Here is a 25,920-nt window from a genome sequence, read left to right on the forward strand (position 1 = left end):
AGATGTTGGTGAATTCTTATTTTAATTGGGAAAAAAAAAAGCAGTTTTTAGCTGTGGTTCATGTTGTGTGAGGTGGAGGCACTTTGATTGCTGAGTATGGGGAGTATACCTTGTTTTAGGAGCTTGACACCAAATCTAACAGGATAACATCAGGAGGTGGTATGCAGCTGGTCTGGAAGTACTGCCTCTACATTAGAGGCAGAGTTGCCTTCAGTTGACAGATTACCTTTGTGTCTGTCGGAGAAGGGGGTCACTTAAAGGGTTAGTATGTTCCTGATTTGAAGCGAATGAAAAACAGCTCATAGAGGAGCTTGTAGTAACTGTCGTACTTTCAATGAAATAAAAGAATATGTGTTTTCTCCTTCCTGTGTCACCAAGGAAAAGAACAAGATAGAAGATTGGGAACCACAATGTATTGAAGAGCCAGGCATTGAGCTATTTGATTTGTCATTCTGTCACATCCTAAAGGCAAGTCCAGGAAGATAGTATTCTTATTTCTATTACATAGGTGAGGAAAGAAAGTTCACAGAGGTTTAGTGACTTGCTCAAAGATAGCCAAGAAGTAGGTGGTAGAATCTTTTTCCTAATTGAGGGCTTCAGTGGATGGAGGTAGCTTAAAAAAAGAAACACCCTAAAGACGAGAATGCAGCAGAATGCTGCCATCACCCTGCCTTGTATTCACCTGTGCTCGGCCACGTGTATCATTCCTGCCCAGTAGAGCGCCACACACTGGTTATCAAATCCAGGGCGGAAGAACACCATTCATCAGTTAGCAGTCCCCGGGGAAGACTTCAAATGCTGCCCTGGCATCTTGGTATTGGAGCTGCCAAGGAAGGCACAACACAGTCAAGCACTGGATGGAGCAATGCTTTGCTCACAAAGAGGAGAGACAGAGAGGATCAGCTCCGGTGGTGCGAGTCAGTCCCTGGTGGCCAGCAGGGTCCCCCCCCCCACTCCCATGATGGACGGCTGGCCTGTGTGCAACCCTCTTTCTTAGAGCAGCAGAAGGACCCAGACCTGAAAGGTGTGGTACGACTCAGGGCCGTTGGTAGTCAAACTTAAGCAGGACAAAGGAACACTTGCTGAGCCTCAGACAGGGAAAGATATTCCCGTACAAAGTGACAAACCAGGCATTGGCCATTTGGGTTCCTTATCTCTTGTAAAGAAGTATTCCAGGCCCAAGGCCCATTTTTATGTTACTGAGTGGGATTTGAAATACTGCATGCATGAAGCTGCCTTTCCCAACAGTTCTTTATTGAAATTACTTGATTACCTCTTTCTTCCCACTGGACTTTGATTTCCTCCAGGGCAGTGACTATACTGTACCTACTGTATAATAAATACTCAGTGAATGTGTCTTGACTGAAGAAAAAAAAGAATGAAGGCGAATGAATGAAGCAGTGAATCAGTGATCAGGTGGCTGAATTTGGGTTTCTTCCAGGTATCTTTTTATGTGAAGACTTGGCACCCTCTCAGTTGCCTTCTCTTTCTTGTCTCTCATTTCTTGATGGAGAGAAGATTAAGCTGAGTTTGTGATTGTTAGTGGCCCTGGTCATAGGACTCACTGGGTTGGGTGAAACTTAACAGTTGATGATCTTGATAAAAGTCTGATTTCAATACTGTAATAACCTGAGAGTTGGCTGGAATTTTTTTTTTTTTCCAAAGATCAGTGCTGTCTCTTACTCCAAAACAAGAGATTAAACTAATCATTTGTTTCAGTACAGTTCAGTTCAGTTCAGTCGCTCAGTTGTGTCTGACTCTTTGCGACCCCATGAACCGCAGCATGCCAGGCCTCCCTGTCCATCACCAACTCCCAGAGTCCACACAAGCCCATGTCCTTCGAGTCAGTGATGCCATCCAACCATCTCATCCTCTGTTGTCCCCTTCTCCTCAATCTTTCCCAGCATGACGGTCTTTTCAAATGAGTCAGCTCTTCACATCAGGTGGCCACAGTATTGGAGTTTCACCTTCAACATCAGACCTTCCAATGAACACCCAGGGCTGATCCCCTTTAGGATGGACTGGTTGGATCTCCTTGCAGTCCAAGGGACTCTCAAGAGTCTTCTCCAACACCACAGTTCAAAAGCATCAATTCTTCAGCACTCAGCTTTCTTCACAGTCCAATTCTGACATCCATACATGACCACTGGAAAAACCATAGCCTTGACTAGACGGACCTTTGTTGGCAAAGTAATGTCTCCTTTTGAACATGCTGTCTAGGTTGGTCATAACTTTCCTTCCAAGGAGTAAGCGTCTTTTAATTTCATGGCTGCAGTCACCATCTGCAGTGATTTTGGAGTCCAGAAAAATAAAGTCAGTCACTGTTTCCACTGTTTCCCCATCTATTTCCCATGAAGTGATGGGACCGGATGATCCATGATCTTCGTTTTCTGAATGTTGAGCTTTAAGCCAACTTTTTCACTCTCCTCTTTCACTTTCATTAAGAGGCTCTTGAGTTCTTCTTCACTTTCTGCCATAAGGGTGGTGTCATCTGCATATCTGAGGTTATTGATATTTCTCCCGGCAATCTTGATTCCAGCTTGTGCTTCTTCCAGCCCAGCGTTTCTCATGATGTACTCTGCATAGAAGTTAAATAAGCAGGGTGACGATATACAGCCTTGACATACTCCTTTTCCTATTTGGAACCAGTCTGTTGTTCTATGTCCAGTTCTAACTGTTGCTTCCTGACTGCATACAGGTTTCTGAAGAGGCAGGTCAGGTGGTCTGGTATTCCCATCTCTTTCAGAATTTTCCACAGTTTATTGTGATCCACACAGTCAAAGACTTTGGTGTAGTCAATAAAGCAGAAATAGATGTTTTTCTGGAACTCTCTTGCTTTTTCGATGATCCAGTGGATGTTGGCAATTTGATCTCTGGTTCCTCTGCCTTTTCTAAAACCAGCTTGAACATCTGGAAGTTCATGGTTCACGTATTGCTGAAGCCTGGCTTGGAGAATTTTGAGCATTACTTTAGTAGCGTGTGAGATGAGTGCAATTGTGTAGTAGTTTGAGCATTCTTTGGCATTGCCTTTCTTTGGGATTGGAATGAAAACTGACCTTTTCCATCCAAAGATTTATACCAATGCGACTTTGGGTTGTAATTGCTGTTTTCTCTTTACCCAGCCTTATAGGCAAAAGATAGGAAACAATACAGCAAGGTTAATATTTATTTCATGTTGATTATATCTGGCACATCCATTTCCATTTGACTTTTTATCCCTTAAACATTTATTATTTTTCTGGGTTAGGCACTTCCTTGCTGTGGGAGCTTTTTCAAGGATGACACGTAGCAATTTGCCCAAGCAAGGTCACACAGTAGTAACAACAAAGTTAAGTGTCTGACCACTAGAATCCATTCTCTTCTGCCTGCACTATTCCCCCTCTATAAATTGGACTACTTTGGCAAATCCCATGGATGGAGGAGCCTGGTAGGCTGCAGTCCATGGGGTCGCTAGGAGTTGGACACGACTGAGCGACTTCACTTTCACTTTTCACTTTCATGCATTGGAGAAGGCAGTGGCAACCCACTCCATTGTTCTTGCCTGGAGAATCCCAGGGACGGGAGAGCCTGGTGGGCTGCCGTCTATGGGGTCGCACAGAGTCAGACACGACTGAAGCGACTTAGCAGCAGCAGCAGCAGCATTTTGAATGTACTGTATATTTTATACAGGCTGAGGACAAACATGGGTTTCTGAAACAGGAGGTGGTAGAGTTGCTAAAAGTTCACTTCAGTAGCCTTGGGACACAGATCTGTAGCAAGCACAGAAGTCAGTTAAGGTGGGAAAATTTCCCCTTCACATGGTAGGAGTGTGGTACCCTGGCAGGAGTGAGAGCTTGGGGCTTAGATTGACTGCTTGAATCCTGTCTCCACTATTTCCCAGCTCCTTGACCTTGAGCAGCTTGTTATGCAAGCCACCCCCCAAGCTTTGGTTTCCTCACTTGAAGAAACGGGGAATGGTCTTACCTACCTGGCAGGGTTGTGTGACGATTGAAAAAATAATGAAATGTCAAGTTCTGGGTATATAATAAGCACACAGTTAATGGTCACTGTTCTGTAGCTTGGATAATCACTTGGTGAGGGATCTGGAGGAGGAATTCTTTATGGTTTCTGTAAACCCTGAGATTCTCTGACCTCAGTGCCTCCTTGAGAAGCTCTTGGTAAGGTTTATATCCAACTTGGCCTATTGAGGACTGTCCTGGCTTACTTAGGCAGCTTTGTTTAAAGGAGGGGGCCGAATTCCCTTGTGTATAGGTTTCTCAGCCAGTGTCTCTCTGTTTTTTTGATATGTTTACTGGAATTCTCAAGTTTCTAAGTAATTTCAGTCTGAGACGAGAGAGTAGGATTGATGTCAGGCTGCTTTAACACAGGTGTTATAAACAAGATTAAGAGGTTGTTGAAAAGATATCAGTGGAGCTCCAGGGCTAGCTTCCTGGAGTCATTCTAAATTGACAGCTAATGGGTAGTTTGCCTTGATAGCTCTCTCTGAGTTGATTGTAACCAGCTAGAGATTCACCCACAGAGGAAACCTTCTTATGAAAATTCACTTTACTTTCCTTTATAAAAAAAATAAAGCTATTATAACTTGTAATGATGTCTTTACATGATGCAAAAAATAAACACACACACACACACAAACAAAAACAGTGTCTTTGCACTGTTTTAAGGTAAAGCTTTTTTTAAAGACTTCCCTGATAGCTCAGTTGGTAAAGAATCCGCCTGCAACGCCGGAGACCCCGGTTTGATTCCTGGGTCGGGAAGATCCACTGGAGAAGGGATAGGCTACCCACTCCAGTATTCTTGGGCTTCCCTTGTGCCTTAGCTGGTAAAGAATCCTCCTGTAATGCGGGAGACCTGGGTTGGGAAGATTCCCTGGAAAAGGGAAAGGCTACCCACTCCAGTATTCTGACCTGGAGAATTCCATGGACTGAATAAATAGTCCATGGGGTTGCAAAGAGTTGGATACGACTGAGCAACTTTCACTTTTTTTAAAGGAGCTCAATTAAGTTGTTTTTTTTTAAATGCTAAAAGCCTACCAAGCTTCCAAGAAAACTTTAAAAAGGAGAGAGACGGTTCAAAACAGTTATTTTATTCTGCCATGTATTTAATTTTTTTTCTGTATAAAACATTATTTAATTATCTTGATCCTTGGTGGAGTTTTTTCCTGCACAATAAGGTATGCATTTTGCCTTATCTAGTTTACTAGACAGTACTGCTAGGAAACTTAAGTATCCTAAATTGTTTTTGAGGTGAGCAGTTACTAGTTTAAAATCACCTTGAAGCCACTTTTATATTCTTTCTGAGAGCATTGTGCTGGTGGGGATAGAGCTTGTAGGGGGAATTTGTAGGTTCCCAGGAGGCATTCACCCAGGTTACCGAAGAATTCCGTTCGATCGTTTTCCACACGGTCATTGGTTCCCTCTGTTTTCTGGGTATAAGAAATGTTTCTGACTCGAACTCACTTACCATCCTTGTCTTTATTGGGAATGGAGGTATTTTGCTAACTTTAGTGGTCTGTAAAGCTTCTAGAAATAGTAAAACCTTTGAGTTGAGGAAAATAAAGTGCATCCTAGACAAAAGCAGACATGAAGCCGTCTCTTTTCGTTGTTTTTGATGGACTCATCAACAGGCATGTGTTGAGGCCATAATACCAGATACTTCATTCAAGCCGAGAGTGAAAGGTAAATTGGCACTCCAGTGCAGGAAAGTGTATTGTAAAATCGTGCTACATTTGCAGACTTCAAAATGTTATTCATAATGTTGAAAAATACTCTTTGACGAGATAGTTCAGCTGCTCTGCTGCTAAGTCACTTCAGTTGTGTCCAACTCTGTGCAACCCCATAGACGGCAGCCCACCAGGCTCCCCCGTCCCTGGGATTCTCCAGGCAAGAACACTTGAGTGGGTTGCCATTTCCTTCTCCAATGCATGAAAGTGAAAAGTGAAAGTCAAGTCGCTCAGTCGTATCCGACTCTTAGCGACCCCATGGACTGCAGCCTACCAGGCTTCTCCGTCCATAGGATTTTCCAGGCAAGAGTGCTGGAGTGGGGTGCCATTGCCTTCTCCGGTTCAGTCGCTCGGTCGTGTCCAACTCTTTGTGACCCCGTGGACTGCAGCACGCCAGGCCCCCTGTCCATCACCAACTCCCAGAGCTTGCTCAAACTCATGTCCATTGAGTTGGTCATGCTATCCAACCGTCTCATTGTCTGTCATCCCTTTCTCCTCCTGCCCTCAGTCTTTCCCAGCATCAGGATCTTTTGCAGTGAGTTAGTTCTTCTCATCAGGTGGCCAAAGTATTGGAGCTTCAGCATCAGTCCTTCCAATGAATATTCAAGACTGATTTCCTTGAGGATTGACTGACTGGATCTCCTTGCAGTCCAAGACTCTCAAGAGTCTTCCCCAACACCACAGTTCAAAAGCATCAATTCTTCTGCGCTCAGCTTTCTTCATACTCCAACTCTCACATCCATACGTGACTACTGGAAAAACCATAGCTTTTACTAGATGGACCTTTGTTGGCAAAGTAATGTCTCTGCTTTTTAGTATGCTGTCTAGGTTGGTCATAGCTTTTCTTCTAAGGAGCAAGTGTCTTTTAATTTCATGGCTGCATTCACCATCTGCAGTGATTATGGAGCCCAAGAAAATAAAATGTGTCACTGTTTCCATTGTTTCCCCATCTATTTGCCATGAAATGATGGGACCAGATGCCATGATCTTATTTTGAATGTTGAGTTTTAAGCCAATATCTTTCACAAGATGCTCAGGGTAAAGTTTCACGTGAGTTCTGTCTTCCTTCAAATAAATGCAGCAGCCATTGTGTAACAGATTTGTGTGGATAAATTTTAAGCTTTAAAAGAAATAATGGTAATATCTGATGTCCTGGACTCCAGAGATCAAAATCATGTCAAAACCCTTAAGGAAATAATAAGCAGTTGTGAAAGAGTTAGACTTTGTAAATGAATAACATGACATTTCTCACTTATGATCTGGTTCTCAGTCAGTCTCAGGCCATTTAGTATACTCTGAATATTTCCCTCTCCCCATTTTCTAAAAATATCTTCACTTTTTCATTCCTATCTGTCTTTCTGCTAGTATATCCTCTCCCCCCACATCACAACCACTCTTTCTGTTTGAAAGAGGAACGCAGTTTTGAGTCTTATATCTGAGCCTTGGGTCTAAAACTATGAATAATCTGAACGTTACTATATTAATTTGTTATTTAATGTTTAAAGATTAAGAGTGGACTGATGTTCATAGTAGGTACCCACTGGGCTCAGTGTTGGTTGCCCAGATGATCTAGGGGAAGGAGTTTTACAGAAATCTCCATATAGACAGTTGACAGTAAGCTCTTCTGGTCAGTGAGCTTTCAAACAGGCAAGGAGCAACTATAGAAAAGAGCTTTCCTGGCTAGAGGCATGGGCAGGAAAGTGACAGAAGAGATCTTAGTGTTAGTTGAATGATGATGGCAGCAGGGAAAGATGATGCAAATTACTACCTTTGAGGTAATAGTTTCTGAAGTTGTGACTAAGGAAAGTGGATTGAGGGGTTGTGTATACTGCTGCTGTCAAAGTGGGAGTTAGAGTTCAGACCCAGATCTATGGCTTCAGGCTCAAGTCTTGTCACTTCCTTGAGTCATAGTTTATTCATCTGTAAATTATGAGGTTACACAGACACTTTACTGTTCTTACCCTCTGAATACCACTTGGTACTACCATGAGAAAATTTGCTAAGCTGTGGCCCAGAGGGGCATAAAATGATTAAAGATGTAAATACAGAATAGACGAATTCTGCCTGGTTGCTGTTATCTAATGATCCAGGTAATTCTGAGAATATGCATACATTGTATACATTTGCTAATTATTGTTATTCAGTTGCTCAGTCTTGTCTGACTCTCTGTGACCTCATGGACTGCATGCAGCATGCCAGGCTCTTTCGTGTCCTTCACCATCTCCCGGAGTTTGCTCAAACTCAACGTGCATCGAGTCAGTGATGCCATCCAACTGTCTCATCCTCTGTCATCCCCTTCTGCCTTCAATCTTTCCCAGCATCAGGCTCTTTTCTAATGAATCAGCTCTTCTCATCAGGTGGCCAAGATATTAGAGCTTCAATTTCAGCATTAGTCCTTCCCATGAATATTCAGGATTGATTTCCTTTAGGATTGCCAGTAGTGAATTACGATTCTTGAGTAGTACATTGGTTTAGGTCTCCTTCCCTTGTCATCTCTCATTGATTTAGCAACATGGGTTAAGTACCTGCTATGAGCTGGATGCTGTTGGATGCTGAGTGTGTTAGCAGCAAGGTTAGATCTCAGGACACCTACCCTAGAGGACCTAGCCTTGATTTAGTGGTGGAGAAGGAGATTTATTAATGCACATGTTGTGTACTGATAGAGGTATGATATGATACAGTGCTGAGGAAGCTCAGAGGTCTTCCTGGGCAGCATTTGGATGACTTTTAGAGAGGGTGACCTTTGAGTTGGGGTTTAAGGCTGAGTAGGATTTCTCTAGCTGGAATGAAACGAGAAAGGAGGGTGCTCTGTTCTTCATGGTAGCACTATGTATCCATTCCAAGGCATCATTTGAATAACTGAAGGTGACTCCTGGGTCCCTTCCAGATTCTTCTCTCACTCCCTTATTGTTTGTTTTTCTGTAGCAAGGGTTCAGACCCTGTGTTACCCTGCTTATGCAATATTGAGATTACAGTGCCTCTTTTAAAATGTGGTGGCTAACTCTGTTCTATGGGACTGTAGCCAAATTGGATATTTACTTCTAATAGTGCACCCTTAATGTGCATTCAGTTTTTAAAAAATTTAAGTTGGCCATCCTGTTGAAAAAGACGTTTGCTAAAACTGTCAGCTCTGAAGTCATATATCCCCTGGCAGGGACTTTATGTATTTACTATTTTGAAGTTAAACAGAGGACTTGAGCCTGCTCATACTCTTTCTGTTCAGCCAGTTAGGATTCTACCTGTCTGTACTACCACTCACCTAGTTTAGGATAGTGATCACTTCTAAGAAGGGGGATAAAGAACCCGGATTAAGGAGAGGTACACAGTGACATGGGATTAGAGAAGGGTACATAGGACACTTTAATTGTATAATATTTTATGCTTAAAAAAAAGATCTGAAATAAATTTGGCAAAATGGTACGGTTATGCACACAATTGGGGGAGGGGGAAGGAGAAGCTAGCAGGGAATCCTGCAGAACAAGTCATGCCCAACTGGTTGTAGTCCCTTGATACTGTTACTCCTGACTAAGGCTAAGGGTTTACAATACTACAGAGTATCTTTATCTCAACAAAACCTTTCACAAAGTCACTCACGTGGGCAGACAGAGAAATATAATTGTGATTATATTCTGCGTCAAAAGTAATTGTAAAAGTCTGTTGTATATGTAGGACTTTGCGGTTAGCTGTCATTAAAAGAAATTGAATCCTAGGCTCTGTTTTCTTTTCAAAGTGCTGTATCTTTATTTTACTTACTCTTACTCTCCCTTGCCTGATTAAAGACAATCCCGTGAGGTAACAGAGCAAGGGCAGAGCATTTTTATAAATGCAGGGCTAGTAGGTTCAATGACTAATCTAAAGTCATGTGACTTTTAAGTGATTCACTAGCACCCAGATTTTTTGGATTATTGGTCTCCTCTCTGCATTGTACTCTGTTGCTTCTTTTAGATCAGTGCAGTTCTACTATGGTGGTTGTTCTTGGTTTGATATCTGATATTTCCGCCAGCACCTAATAGAGTGATATTCAGGTTTTATTAGCTCAGTAAATACTTTCTGAGTGAATGAATGAATGATCATGGTTCTGGTGTAGCTAACAAAACATTCATATTGTCTCTTAAAATGGAGGTGGTTTAGCTTACAATGATTTTACAAGTATCTGCCTCTGTTAGGCTTGATAAATAAAGAAACCAAATCAACATTCGGCTTTCTGATGCAACTGCAGAATTAATCAGAGAAGATGTCAAAGTAAATCACAAACGTTAAAGAGTAGTTTGTACTTCCAAAAAAGGAATTATGCACACTCTTTGGAAGCGAGATGAACATATATTCAGGCTTTAACAAAGAGTAAAAATTCTTTTGGTAGGAAAAATTGTTAAGTAGGGTCTTCATGACTGGTGATTTAAATCATAAATCACATCCATGTTGCTTGTCAGCCAATCAGATTCCAGATCATATGTGAGAACTTTGGTGATGTTTCTTTCTGATACATTGATTTTCCCCCCACCCCCACCCCTTGTGGACATTGGTAAAACCCACATTCTCGAGCAATTACTGTGCTCTTAGTATCTGTAATCTTTTAAATTGGGAGTTAAATAAATGAGGGTTCTGTTTAATATTTGCATTGACTTTGCTTTGAGATTTTGAGGAGTTTTTGGTACCTGGTTTTTCTTCAGAAGAAAAGGTGGCATATTGCCATGATTCTTGCAAAGGCATAATATATAATTATATGTGAATATCTGGAATTGCCACTGAGATATTTCTTAAAAATGTGATTATGATAATCCCTTATGTTGATAATAGTGCTTTATGGTTTACACAAAGCCCCTTTGTAAGATGTTTTAATCATCACAACAACCCTTTGAGTGGGTAGAATTTTCTGTCTCGGATGACTTTGATCCCTAATTATGAACTCTGGCTGATGATACTTGCGGCATTAGAGATTGTGAGCTTTTCCAGTTCTGGTGCCTCAAGCAAATTTGCAAGGGAGCCCTGATGTTAACTTTGGCAGGTTTCATGCCTGCAAATATTGATTGAGCCAGAAGCCCTAGTTGTAAAATGTCACCAGTGAATGTGCAGCCAGCAAAGGCAAGGGAAAACTCATTACCGCAGCTCATCTGTAACTTCTGGGTCAGGCCACTCACTACCATCTGGTCAAAATGAATGTTTGGAAACTCCTTTTTATTCTGACAAAATGTAATCAGGCGAGGTTAACAGCAGATGATTTCTGAGCACTTCGAACTGGTTAGAGCAATCCGTCCACAATCTTGGGTTTGTGGCATTCCATATGTCTAATATCTGAAGAGGTATCGGAAAGCTTTAAAATTATGAAATCCCAAAATAAAGGTAGGAAGGAATTTAATTATGTATATACCTCCCATACCTGTTGCATATACTCTTCCCCTCTCGTATTGAAAGTGTTTATTTTGAAAAGAAAAGGCAGTGGGAGAGGCAGAATGAAATAGGATTACTGTCTTAAAATCTAAAGTTTTTTTTTTTGTTTTTTTTTTAATGTGAGAGTGAGACTAAACCAATTTTATATTGCTTTAAGGAGAAAGATTATGGACTGGGGAAGAAAATTATAAGTTGAAAGGTTTCTCCTTAATTGAATGAACTCTCTGAGTGATCCGGAGATGGAGGGGGTGCAGTTTAGGGAGAAGGTTAAGTTTCTGGTCACCAAAAGTGTTAGGAAAGCCCCAGCCTATACCACAATGTTTTAAAGGGTCTTCACACCTCAGAAAGATAATCCAGTTAGATTAAGAGTTCCTGAAGTCTGGATTGTCTCTAGCGCTCAGAATTATTCCACAAGGTTTCGAATCCATATGTATACAAGCATTTTCTGTAGAATGAATCTCAGTCTCTCAAAATCTCTCTGAAAATTGATCACTCTCTCTCTATTTCTGTCAGCTCTGCTCTTCTCTCTCTCAGAAATGTGGGAGTTAAAAACACAAATTCAGTGGAAAAGTATTACCAGATACGTAGAAACTATCTGTTGTCATTGTGCATTTTCTCACTCATTGGATACTAAAAAATGCAGCTGGGTATGGGGTCTGTCAAATATGTTGACATTAAAAATGGGATCCAGTACAGTATACTAACGCATATATATGGAATTTAGAAAGATGGTAATGATAACCCTGTATGCGAGATAGCAAAAGAGACACCGATGTATAGAACAGTCTTTTGGACTCTGTGGGAGAGGGAGGGGGGATGATTTGGGAGAATGGCATTAAAATATGTATAATATCATATAAGAAACGAATCCCCAGTCCTGGTTCAATGCATGATACAGGATGCTTGGGGCTGGTGCACTGGGATGACCCAGAGGGATGGTTCGGGGAGGGAAGTGGGAGGGGGGTTCAGGATGGGGAACACGTGTACACCCGTGGCAGATTCATGTTGATGTATGGCAAAACCAATATAATATTGTAAAGTAATTAGCCTCCAATTAAAATAAATAAATTTAAATTTAAAAAAATGGGATCCTTATTTTAAAAACTGATAATGGTCAATACCCTTTCCAACCTTGAATTTTGGGATCCTTATTTTAAAAATTGATAATGGTCAATACCCTTTCCAACCTTGAATTTTTTTGATTTTGAGTCAGGTGTGTCCAAGAGAGACACATGTATTGTCTTCTGCGGGCTAAACTGTGATTAGCACTTTAGAAAGACTGGCCTTTATCTGTATACATACATCTATACACAAATGTCTGTGTGAAAGCGGTTGTTGTTCCTAGTTTGTAGATTGAAAAAACACAAACCTGGAATGAGTAAGTTACTTTCCAGGGCTGCTAAGTAAAGGGACCAGGATCTGAATTTAGGAAAATCTGACTCCAAAATTCCTTCTCCAAACAGGATATCACCACTGCACACAGGTTAGGAATGACTGATTAGTATGGCAAAGGAGGAAACGAACTATATTGGGAATTAGAAGCCTTATGTTATTACCTACCACAGACAAGGTGCTTAAACACACTGAGCTCAGATGTCCCTATTTCTATAAAAAGCGGGAGAAACTAGATTATCTCTTTCAGCTCAGATTTCTGAGTCTTTCCTACTGTTTGATATTTAGGAAACGGCCCTTTGTGCCCCCACTTGGAAGGCCCATATTCTGAAGATATGTGACCTGCTTGGTGCTAGGTGAAGAATTCCTGGTTTATTATAAAGTTAACAGATTTCCTTTTGAGTTTTCCATTTCCTTAATAAAATTGAACATATTTTTTCTGCCATTAACAACAAAGTACATTTTGTGAAAATTACTCCATTTCTTAGCCAGGTAACTCGGAATATTGAGCTACATTTAGATGTTCCCCCTACAAATGCGCATCTACATTATATCCTAGTACAAATGTGCTCTTCACATTAATAATTGCACTGTGTGTTTTCATAATTTATCATAATGATACCATTATTGCTTATTATAGAAGTCCCCTTTCTCCCCCCCCATCCCCAAGTCTAATTGAGGTCGAGACAGACCATAAATGCGATAATATAGATTGCATGCTCAGAGGAAATGGAGTTGGTTTCATAGTGGAGTTTTAATTTAGGATTCGTTCTGGTGAGGTAGCCTCTTCCTATGGTACATTACTTTGAGCCCAATATAACTGCATTTTCCCACAGCCCCTCATTATAGCTACAGCTTCTCATTGCTTTTTAATTAAAAAGAGAGAGAGAGACAGAGAAAGAGAGAGGGGGAAAAATGAAACCTAAAGCTTTAGGTTGGATATTGTCTGGGTATGCAGGGAGTATTCTAAGCAGATTGCTTATTTAATTTTTTAATGCTTTCAAAGCTTTCATGAAGATGTCTTGATTTTTATTTCTAGTCAGATGGGTATATATATTTCTCATCCATCATACACAAACACACAAGGCTTTTAAGATTTTTGGAAAGTTAAAAATATATATTTATATATGCATATATATATATATATATATATATATACACATATATGTAATAGGTATTCTTGGAGCTTCCTATTGGCTTTGAGCATGTGGGAACCCTTTGTGTAGCCTAGAAAGGATACCAGCTGTATCCTGTAGTTGGCTGGTGGCAAACACTTAGTGAGCATTTATTCCACTCACCACCTATTGGGAGTAAGCAGGGAATTATAGAAGACTGTAAAAATCCTCAAAGGCTGATGTTCTAGTACATCAGAAGTTAGAAGTTAATCATTTTTTTTGCTGTGGGCAGCAGCAGCCGAGAAATGACTTTATTAAGAACAGTTTCTTTTGTCATTCCTTCATCTTGAGGGATTCCAAACACCTTTCAGATACCCAAATTAATCTCCAAAGGTGACTGGTAAGAATGGCTTGATCTTCTTGGGACTGGTTGTGTGAGACACAAGGAGACCTCAGGCCTGAGCTGCTGACCTCTCTCTGACAGGCTGTGAGTGCTCTGTTTCCCTTCTGGATCCAGAGCCCGTTGGCTCTTCCGTAGTGAAATCAGTTTGACAGCTCCTTGGTTCTTCTCTGCCTGCATATTCTTGCTTTGTTTTATGCAACTGAGCACTCCCTCAGTGGTGAATATGGGTAAATATAATCTAGAAGTTTATTTCTGGGTCAGGGTGTTGTTAGCTTCATAGGTTTTAATGGGTGATCTTTCATATTTCATAAATATGAGTGCCTATTTCATTGTCAGAAACCCAATTTTATTTTGACATTATCAGGGAACAGGAACCCCTCAGATGAAAATTCCTTAGACCTGGGATGTCAGTAAGGTAGCCACTAGCTGCATATGTCTGTTGGGCACTGAAATGGGGCCAGGTCTGTTTGAGCTGCATCACGAGTGTCAAATACATCCACCAAATTCCAAAGACTTAGTACTTACAAAAAAAAGTGAAATACATCATGAGTAATTTTTTATGTTCATTGCATGTTGAAATGATAATATTTTAGATATATTGGATTAGATAAAATATATTAAAATTAATTTTGTGTATTTCTTTTTACTTTTTAAAATTTGGCAGCTAAAAAATTTTAAATTACGTCTTTGGCTTACAGTGTATTTTGACCGACTGCTGTGGCCTAGACTTTTAAGCCCCTTGAGAGCAAAGCAGTGTTTGTCTTATTTTCACATGTGTTGCTAGTCCCCAGCACAGTGCCTTACATGGAGTTGGCGTTTATTATATATTTGTTAAATGAATTTTTAACCTTTATTACTTAGAGTGGTCAGATTTCAGAAATGAATAGAAATTTCTCTATTTAGAGGGTTATCAGTATCTGAAAAAGAGAGAATTGAGAGTTGAGAAGAGAAATGAAGGACAGAAGTTCTTAAAATTTTGCCTTGGGAGAGAAAAGTGCTGAAATAAAACATATCCAGGCCTTTGAACAACTTATCCATCTGTTGGAGAGTGGGATGGGAAGCTGGTATGTTGGTGAAGGAGCCATGTTGAACTATCCCGGTGGGTTTTCCTGTGTCTGTTCTGTCATAGAGTTGTCCTCTATGAGAGGAGGTAAAGCTGAATACCCTGTGTGAACAGGAAGGAAATTGGAGACGCAGTGGGTAAACCTAAAGGTTGCCCTCTCAGGAATGTGCTTAAAACTCTTCATGAAGATTAGCAAAGCTATTCTTGTCTCTAAAATCCATTCTCACAGTCTATCCCAGGTCCCCATTTAGACATTACCCTAATGGAAGCCTGGGACCGGTACTAGGCCAGGCTGATGACTCGAGGATCCTTCAAGCTTTGGAGTTCTTTAATAAGTTATTTGTTGAATGAATGGCCTAGCAAATACTATTTTAACTTGGCCGAGGTCTTGTATGACTTAGGTTCATGGGTATTTGTTCTCGCCTGAAAGTCCCTCAAATCTGTCTCAATCAGGGTTCTGGAATCATGGAAATTGGCAAACTAGCCAGAGATCAGTTTCAACTTTTAGAAGGCGCCAGGTTGTTGTTACAAGAGTTTATTAAAGGATCTCAGGCATCCTGTCTCCCTGCTTATAAAATGGAACTGTTAATTACTTCTCGTCCCCAGAGATGGGGTGAAGATGAAAAGGAGCGCTTTAAGCTCTGCAGAAGGAAAGTGCTATTTCACTGGAAATTATTATTATCAGTGGTAAAAATGAAACTCCTCCCTGACCTCTGAAACGTTTGTTTCACAGAAGTGGATTAGAAGATGTGCAAAAGAGCCATTGCAAGTATTCTTTTTTTTGCATTTTTTAACTGTGGCTGGATTTAGCTTTCCCCTTTAACTGTGGTCCGCTGCCTTTGCTCTCTGCTCTGAGATAAACAATCCAGAAATCTCCTCTCCGTGGAGAACTATGGAGTTCATGCTTTGACTTGGCTGCTGCAATAGGCTCACGCTAATCAGAACCACAGCAGGGCTTATTTTATGAGCCCGAAAGAATTAGTGCTCCCGGGAGGGCTGAAGTTCCTTACCTGCTGGGGAGCTGCAGATTTCCAGTTTAGAGCCTGCCCTCCTTTCAGAGCTAACTACCTCCTTCTCCTTCTCACATGAAAACCACCACCTCCTTTTCCTTGTGCTCTGTGGTTACTGCCATGTTGATTTCCTTTTTCTTCTCCTTTTTAAAATGTCGACAGGTAATAATGGCAGCAATTTTGGTAATTTTTATATTTATGGAAATAGAGTGTGATCATATGAAATTATAATCTATCCCAGGGAGACTCAGGAGCAGAGCGAAAAATAGCAGGTGGTATCCCACAAACCAAATTGTCTAATGTGAGTTTTCTAAGCTGTGTCGTTTGCTGAGACTTACTGAAGCACCTGGTATGTGGACCCAGCAGGGTACTTGAGTATAGAGGGGAATGACTTTGCACCACTGGGGTGGAGGAGTTCAGTAACAGTGTGGCTTATAAGTCACAAGAGGAGATGTGTAACATGTAGAAGAGAAATTTGTCTGTTATCACCAAACAACTTAGCAGGATGGCAGTGAATGCAGCGTTTTCCTCACTTTGCTAATAACATACCACATTGCACCCAGCACACTTTTGGTGTGTGCAGTTAGTATCACAGATAAAGAAAAGCTCATTGAAGAGTCTAACACTCTTAAGTGTTTTGTGTTGGGGAAGACACAATCATTTGATGAATTAACTCACAGAAATAATTTTATATGCTTCCCAGGTGGTTCAGTGGTAAAGAATCCACCTGCTAAGCAGGAGACGTGGGTTCGATCCCTGGGTTGGGAAGATCTCCGGGAGAAGGAAATGGCAACCCGGTCCAGTATTCTTGCCTGGGAAGTCCCCTGGACAGAGGAGCCTGGCAGGCTACAGTTCATGGGGTCTCAAGAGAGTCTTACATGACTTAGAAACTAAACAATAAAAATAATTTTAATTTGTCTAGTACTGTTATATGAATAATTTAGAATTCTTACACTAATGTTTGCAGCCATTTGGTACAAACTTCCAGTTATGAGATAAATAAGTTCTGGGAATCTAATGTATAACAGAGTGATTATAGTTAATAATACTGTATTAGTACTTGAAAGTTACTAAGATCTTAAATGTCCTTGCCATCGGGGGTGGGGGGAAAATGTAATTATGTGAGGTGATACAGTTGTTAACTCACCTTATTGTGGTATTATTCACAATATGTGTGTGAATCACATCATGTTGTCATGTGTACACTTCGTACACTTTAAACTTGCACAGTGATTAAGTTTTTAATGTCAGTTTATATTAACTGACATAATGTCAGTTATATCTCAATAAAGCTGAAAAAAATGGTTCAGATACACAAAGAAACATTTTTTTTAACTACACAGGGAGAAAAGGGTTGTAATCTCCATTTTCAGATGAGAAAACTAAAGCTTAGAGACATTAAATGAGGTGCCTGAAGTTGTACAGTAGCACTTGGAGCTGAATGGAGGCATCGGGCTGTTGGGTGTCTACTGCAGGGCTGTAGAGTGCTGAGGAGAAAGATTACCCTCAGTTCTGAAGCCCATTTCCGAAGTGCCCTGTTTTATTCCGATTGAATGTCAAGCAGTTGTAAAAACTGCTGTTTTGTGACTGTGGGTAATCATTGACCTTTGGCCTTACTATACTTGCCTGTAAAGTAGGAATTTAAAGTGTTGTGGACCCTTGGAAGTTATATATGTAGTATTCTTTGTTTGAGCTGCTTGTGAGTGACTATAATCTGTCTCAGACCTGAATTAAAACCACGTGCTAAGGGATTGATGTTGGCGACTGAATCCTAATCCTCAAAGTGACTTTGTTCCCTGTGGTTTCTGTATAAACGAGAACTTTTGTGAAGGGCTAACGTTTGTGTCTTGAAAAAATTCTTTAACAAATAAAAGCCAACTATCTTGTAGGTCGGAGAAGGCAATGGCACCCCACTCCAGTACTCTTGCCTGGAAAATCCCATGGACGGAGGAGCCTGGTGGGCTGCAGTCCATGGGGTCGCTAAGAGTCAGACATGACTGAGTGACTTCACTTTCACTTTTCACTTTCATGCGTTGGAGAAGGAAATGGCAACCTACTCCAGTGTTCTTGCCTGGAGAATCCCAAGGACGGGGAAGCCTGGTGGGCTTCCTTCTATGGGGTTACACAGAGTCGAACATGACTGAAGCGACTTAGCAGCAGCAGCATCTTGTAGGTGACTGTAACCCTGTATGTATAGAATTACTAAGGGCCTGAAAAATAATGACTTAGAGCTTTACTTCATTTTGTGGTAGAAATTGTGTGCTATGGTGCTTTTCGGTTGTGGAATTTTTGAACACTTTTGGAATATTTGGTGTGTACTCCCTTCTACATATTTTCCAGCTCTAAAATCCTGTGTTTCTTTTTTGTCTTTCTTAGCCCAACAGGGGCACAAAACGTCCCCGGGATGACGAAGAGGAAGAGCTGAAGATGCGTCGGAGACAAGCTGGTACTCGAGAGCGTGGCCGCTATCGGGAGGAGGAGATGACTGTGGTGGAAGAAGCAGATGATGACAAAAAACGGCTGCTTCAGATTATCGACAGAGAGGGTGAGGAGGAAGAGGAAGAGGTAAGGTGGCAGAGATGGGCTGGGGGCTGAGATGCTCAGCCTTGATGCAGTGTCTGTAGAGTGTGATTTGGGATTAAATGCTTAGTTTCTCTGAGCTTCCCAGCTTAATCTGTAAAATGGGGTTAAGAATATTTGTTTCACAGTGTTGGTATGAAGGTTAAGTGGAGTTTGGAAGGCATTTTGCAAAGTGTGAAGAACATTACAGATAGAGTTTTTAAATTATTCTGGATTATATATTATAACTGAGGCCCAAGCACTGAACTGTGGGGCTGTTGGTATGGACTGAGGAGGATCACGGTGGTTTCCTAGCCCATACTGAGGGCACATAGATGGCACTCATTTTTAAGCACAGTCAATAGTCTTTGAAAGAGGAATAGAATTTTATCAAACGAGTGGAAGAAGGGCCTTTCAGGCAGTTAAAACAGCCTTACCAAAGCAACAAAGTTGAAGAAATTACAGGAGGAGGTAAGGGATTGGGTGTTTATATGTGACTGAAAAAATGCTGTTTAGGGAAAGAGCTGGCCAAGCCTTTCTATCTGCTGTTCCTCAGGTGGCCTCCGGGCCTTTGCACTCACTGCTGCCTCTGAACCTTCTCCCTTCTGTGCCCTCTTGAGAGTAATCATTCTCTTACTCTCTTACCACTTTATTTTACATACTGTCTTCCTATTTGTTATTTTACTCATTTGTTGTCCTCTCCCCAATCTCCTCTGAAAATGGGGACGGGCTGGGTTTTGTTCACAGCTGTATCTCTAGCATTCCAAGCAATGCCTAGCTCTTGGTGTAAGCCCTGAACCAATATTTATTGAATGAATAAATGAATGAAGCTGAAAAGAATAGAGGTAAAATATCAGCGATTAAAAATCAAATGACCTTGCCTTTGTGTCTTTTGAAATCTTGAAGTGTTAACTTGTATATTATTTCACCCTGGCATTTTGTTCAATATGAATTATGGAAATAGATTCTTAAGAGCCAGCTGTTTTTTGGTTCCCTCAAAGACATGATGCTAAGTTTGGATTTTAAAAAATGAAGCTGGAGTGTGAATCTGAGAAGGAAAAAAAAAATTGATTCATATTCTGAAAAAGGTCCTTACTGTGTTATGACAGTAGCCCTCTCCTCATTAGGATTTCTACCAGTGCTAATTTGGGGGTCTGCCCCTAAAAGGTGGTGACACTTTGGAAATCTGTGGTGGGAGACAGTCCTGAATCTCCTCTCTGAGGACAGCAGTCCTGCCAGCCTTAGACAAACAGTGTGTGTAGCACATTTTCCCTCTCGCCCTCCCTCCTCACTAGCTTCTGCTCAATCTGTTAGCCCTGCAGCAGCAGTTAATTGGCAGGTATAATTCCCGTGTCGGGCACTGCTGGTACTGGGGGATTAGGCTAGTAGCTGTCATGGGTAAATGGTTTTTAGCCTGGGAGACAGAAATGCAGTGTGGGACCAGCCCTTCCGGGAAGGGACAGGGAAAGAGAGATCGCTTTGTAAAAATGACACATGGAGGGCTACAAGTCCAGGAGTTATTTTCTCTCTGCCACCAAAGTCCCATCTGATGAAAAACAAGTGATGTTTGCCCCTGTAAAGTCACGTGAACTTGTAAAATATGATTGTCCTTTTTGTGCTACATCACCAGCATTCATCTTTCTGAAATCTCCCTCTGGTTTCTGACGTTGAGCTATTGGAGATACTGCTGTGGCCGATGACTAAGACTGATAATTCAGTTTTCCCCCAGTGTTGGAGACAGATTAAAGGAGGGAAGGCCAAACCCTGGAGAGGCTAAGACTTTGGGAATCCTGTGAGAGCTGTATTATTAACACTAATAAAGTTTTCTTCTACAGGGTGGGCAGGATGTTAGCTAAGGGAAAGAAGAGCCATGGGTATTGAAGTTGCTTAAAAGTGATTTAACCCTTTCCTAGAAATTTAAATTATTTTTTAGTTAAATCCCAGTGATAAGTTGGGTACATTAACACTCATGCTAAGTGTTACAATAAGGGCCTCCCAGGTCTCTCACTGATAAAGAATTCACCTGCAAAGCAGGTGACACAGGTTTGATCCCTGGGTCAAGAAGATCCCCTGGAGATGGAAATGGCAACCCACTCCAGTATTCTTGCCTGGGAAATACCAGGGATAGAGGAACCTGGCGGGCTACAGTCCATGGGGTCACAAAAGAGTCAGACATGACTTAGCGACTAACCAAGCTACAATGAGTTACAATAATAGCTTACATTAGTATAGTGTCATGTAGTTTATGAAACAGATTTATGTGCTTCATGTCTTTAGGTCATCTCTATGACCTTGAAAGATAAAGGTGATAGTTTTCCCCTCTCTGCTTACCTTCCTTCCTTCCTTCAGCAGATCTTCACTGGATGCCTCCTGTATGCCAGGCCCTGTCCTGGGTGCTGGAGAGTCAACAGTGAACAAGTGGACACGGGCCACCAACGGGGATTCGGGGTTGGGGAGATTACTGGGCCAGATCCTGCCAGACCATCCTTATATAGGTCATGTGAACAATATGGAATTTTATTCAAAATGCAAGTGGATGGACTCACATATGAGGTAGAATCAATGAGACTTGGTGAGGGTTTGAAGATAATACGTTCAGCAAAGTGACATTGCTACATGAGTAGTAAGTAGTGAAGCTACAGCTCTGAGTCCTGACTGGGCCAGAGCACTGACTTCAGTTTTTACCAAGTCAGGGAACTTCTCTGTAAAGCCATAGACACTGGGAAGCAGGTTGTGGGTGGTTCCAACAGAGTCCCTCTGGGTCCAGGAGTCATTGATTAAAAATCTAAGAAATGTGTCATGCACAAATGAATGTTACAGGTATCTCCCATTTAAAACTCAATATGTCAGAATCTAAATTTAATAAAATAATAGCTAACATTTTTGGGAACTTAAAAGAATTATGAGATGATTCAGTGCTTTCCAAAAGGATCTATTTCTGGTTCTCTTAATGGCATTTGGTGTGAGTTATGGTCAGGGACTATCAAGCTGTGAAACTAGGAGTTGGGAGAGTGTTGGAGAGGCAGAGTGAACTGCAGCAGATTAAACTGGGAAATAAACTGAAGAAAAAGCATTTCTGAAATTTTAGTGTAGATTTTTTTTTTTTTGAGGAAATGATTCTGTTTTCAAAAACTCATTTTATTTACCTTTGTAGGTATTATTCCAGTATATGAGACGTGAGAAAACTATGTGGCCTGCTGGGGTGTTTTTTATGCTTACTCTGAGCGAGATTACTAAATTCTTGTTGCTGTATCAGGATTCCAGGTCCCTGTTTGATTCCCTTCTCAGCAGCTAGGATGGGCTAGATACAGTAATGTATAAGAAATGTAATGTAATGTATAAGAAACACAAAGCAGTGACTGTTGCTGCTTAATAACCATTCTTATCTTGTGTGTGTGTGTGTGTGTGTGTGTGTGCTTAGTCACTCAGTCATGACTGACTCTTTGTGACACAGTGAACTATAGCCCATCAGGCTCCTCTTTCCATGGGGATTCTCCAGGCAAGAATACTGGAGGGGGTTGCCATTTCCTCCTCCAGGGGATCTTCCCAACCCAGGGATTGAACCCAGGTCTCCCACGTTGCGGGCGGGCATACAAAAATAGGCTCTAAGTTGAATTTGACATGTGGACCACAATTTCCTGACCCCTGGTGTGGGGAGAAGATTGAGGGCCACTGTCACTGACTCAGGGTTTGACCTTGAACAAGTTCTTTTAAAACTCTGAAGGTTATCTTATCTGTATGAAAGAAGAGAAGGACGAGATAAATATTATATAATATTCATTTACTACTGTTGCTTATCCAATGCCATACAGTATACTCAAGTATTTGTTGAATGAGTGAATCTTTAACACCTTAAGCTGAACTTCCTGGGCTAAATGTGAGACACACAGGGTAATGATACTAAGTAGCACATGATGTAGACTCTTAACCCTCATTCTAATAGGGGGTGGAGGGGAGTATGTGTGTATTGTACACTTAATCCAGAAAGGTGAGTGGCAGAGTGGCATAGTAAAAGCCATGGGAAGGAAGTAGTGATTAGTGAATAAGAAACAATCCCTTTGGACTGAATTGTTGTCTCTTTACACCAGGAAGAACCATTGGATGAAAGCTCAGTGAAGAAAATGATCCTGACATTTGAGAAAAGGTCATACAAAAACCAAGAGTTGCGGATCAAGTTTCCAGACAACCCAGAGAAGTAAGGCTCGTTTTGCTGTTTTTTGCCCCTTCTCCTCTGAGATGCTTTGTTGCTGGTTTTTGTTTTGCTCTTTGTGTGTTTTGTCTGCTTTGGTTTCTGTGCTTTGGGTCAGGAGTCCCAGGATGACTCACATGTTTGGGAAATCACTAGAAGTTCTCTCGGGACTCAGAATCAGTGGTACTCGGGTACACAGTAGGATCAGCAAGGGGAAAAGACACATCAGGCAGTTTGGAGACATTCACAAACAGGCTTCCTGTGTTTTCTCCCGCCCCCTGGGAGGGGTCAGCAGACAGGCTCCTTCTTCCAGCAATGCAATACCTCATCGCGTGTGCCCTGTTTCTATTAGGGAAGCCCATTTGAGACTGAGACCAGGATATTTATTGAAGACAGACCATGGCATTCTCTGCCAGCAACAACTACTAAAATTGCAGACTCACAGACGGAAAGCAGATGTTCAGTGCCCCAGATGGGTAAAGCAAACCTTATCTCCTAGGAACTGTTTCAAAAGCCAGGTTCCCAGATGCCACCCTAGGATCTGTTTACTCTTTTTTGCATTTCTCTTCCAGGCCCCTAGAAAACTAACCATGGCTGCCACTAGCGATAGCTTTACTACCGAGAAAATGTCAAAGGCTTTGGGGTTAGACAGATATGGGTGTGACTCCCACATGACCTTCAGCAAATCAGGTCTTCTTTCTTAGCCCCAGGTGTCTCATCTGTATAAAGAAATAGTACCTCCTCCACACGGTTGTTGTGAGAAATAAATGAGAATAATGGCAAGGGTTTAGCTCAGTGTCCGGTATGTAGTAAGTGCTCATGAACTGATGGTTATCTGATTGCTCCGCAGTGCACTAGGAAGTGCTGTTATGAAGACTCTGATAGCTTTCAATCGGTTTTGAATCCTAAGTAGATTTTTGTATTTATACAGATTTTAATGTCCTAAATCTCTCTTTCTCTCCCTTCCTCCCTTCCAGGACATACACTTTTAATGAATCTTAATATTGTCCCTAGGCAATGAGGAGTTGAATAGTACAGTCTTTGCACTCAAGTTTAAAGGTTACTAGGGGACAAAGAACTCTGCTCAATGTTATGTGGCAGCCTGAATGGGAGGAGAGATTGGGGAGAATGGATTCATGTGTATGTATGGCTGAGTCCCTTTGCTGTCCCCTTGAATCTGTTACAACATTGTTAATTGGCTATCAGTTCAGTTCAGTTCAGTCGCTCAATCGTGTCCGACTCTGCAACCCCATGAATCGCAGCACGCCAGGCCTCCCTGTCCATCACCAACTCCCAGAGTTCACCCAAATTCATGTGCATCGAGTCGGTGATGCCATCCAGCCATCTCATCCTCTGTTGTCCCCTTCTCCTCCTGCCCCAGTCCCTCCCAGCATCAGAGTCTTTTCCAATGAGTCAGCTCTTCTCATGAGGTGGCCAAAGGATTGGAGTTTCAGCCTCAGCATCAGTCCTTCCAATGAACACCCAGGACTGGTCTCCTTTAGGATGAACTGGTTGGATCTCCTTGCAGTCCAAGGGACTCTCAAGAGTCTTCTCCAACACCACAGTTCAAAAGCATCAATTCTTTGGCACTCAGCTTTCTTCACAGTTCAACTCTCATATCCATACATGACCACAGGAAAAACCATAGCCTTGACTAGACAGACCTTTGTTGGCAAAGTAATATCTCTGCTTTTGAATATGCTATCTAGGTTGGTCATAACTTTCCTTCCAAGGAGTGTCTTTTAATTTCATGGCTGCAATCACCATCTGCAATGATTTTGGAGCCCAGAAAAATAAAGTCTGACACTGTTTCCACTCTTTCCCTATCTATTTCCCATGAAGTGATGGGACCAGATGCCATGATCTTCGTTTTCTGAATGTTGAGCTTTAAGCCAACTTTTTCACTCTCCACTTTCACATTCATCAAGAGGCTTTTTAGTTCCTCTTCACTTTCTGCCATAAGGGTGGTGTCATCTGCATATCTGAGGTTATTGATATTTCTCCCAGCAATCTTGATTCCAGCTTGTGCTTCTTCCAGCCCAGCGTTTCTCATGATGTACTCTGCTGCTGCTGCTGCTGCTGCTAAGTCACTTCAGTTTTGTCCGACTCTGTGTGACCCCACAGACAGCAGCCTACCAGGCTCCTCCGTCCATGGGATTTTCCAGGCAAGAGTACTGGAGTGGGGTGCCATCACCTTCTCTGCATATAAGTTAAATAAGCAGGGTGACAATATACAGCCTTGACGTACTCCTTTTCCTATTTGGAACCAGTCTGTTGTTTCATGTCCAGTTCTAACTGTTGCTTCCTGACCTGCATACAGGTTTCTCAAGAGGCAGGTCAGGTGGTCTGGTATTCCACTCCAATATAAAATAAACGGTTTAAAAACAAATGGACAAACAAAATTACTAGGGAGACTGACTGTAAATACATGGTAGAACAAAGTATACTTTAAAAGAAATACAAGAGGAAGAAGCAGTGAATAGTTGGAGCTTATTGAGAGCTTCACAGCAGAAGTGGTATTTGAGCTGATTTTGATTTTAGTTAGGTCGAAAAGAACAGGGAAAGGCACGCCAGGCAGTGTGACCAGCAGGAACAGAGGCACAGGGGTATCAGAGGGCCTTCTATCCTCACGTCAACCTGGAAAGGCTGGTGTCCACTGCATTCTGTCTGTATGGTAGATGAGGAGGTGGAGAGAGGAGAACCTGGTTACTGGACCTCAGGCCACAGCCCCCTTTGATGGTAGGAGTGGCTGGATCAGAGCTCGGCTTTCCCAGCGCCAGAGTCCCGTCAGGTTTTGCACTGACCTCCACCGAATGACATGGGCTTCCCTGATGGCTCCGTGGTAAAAAATCCACCTGCCAATGCAGAAGATGCAAGAGATGCAGATTCGATCCCTGGATTGGGAAGATCCCCTGGAGGAGGAATGGCAACCCACTCCAGTATTCTTGCCTGGAAAAATCCATGGACAACAGGCTACAGTCTCTAAGGTCACAAAGAGTCGGATACGACTGAGCTGCTGAGCACCACCACCACTACCATACAGCAGTAATTGTACTTGTCATTCCGCATGTGTGTGTGT

General features: G+C 41.8%; 1 protein-coding gene across 1 annotated transcript in view; it reads left to right on the forward strand.

The window, feature by feature from the left end:
- The window catches only part of CTNNBL1 (catenin beta like 1), a 167,006-nt gene that overhangs the window by 15,485 nt on the left and 125,601 nt on the right, over positions 1 to 25,920 (forward strand). The window contains exons 2-3 of the mRNA XM_019972395.2: positions 18,470 to 18,658; positions 22,741 to 22,847. Of these exons, the coding sequence (XP_019827954.1) occupies positions 18,470 to 18,658; positions 22,741 to 22,847 (296 nt within the window). The remainder of the gene's footprint in view (positions 1 to 18,469; positions 18,659 to 22,740; positions 22,848 to 25,920) is intronic.

This window comes from Bos indicus, chromosome 13 (genome assembly GCF_029378745.1).
Source record: "Bos indicus isolate NIAB-ARS_2022 breed Sahiwal x Tharparkar chromosome 13, NIAB-ARS_B.indTharparkar_mat_pri_1.0, whole genome shotgun sequence".
In the NCBI taxonomy this organism is placed as follows: domain Eukaryota; kingdom Metazoa; phylum Chordata; class Mammalia; order Artiodactyla; family Bovidae; genus Bos; species Bos indicus.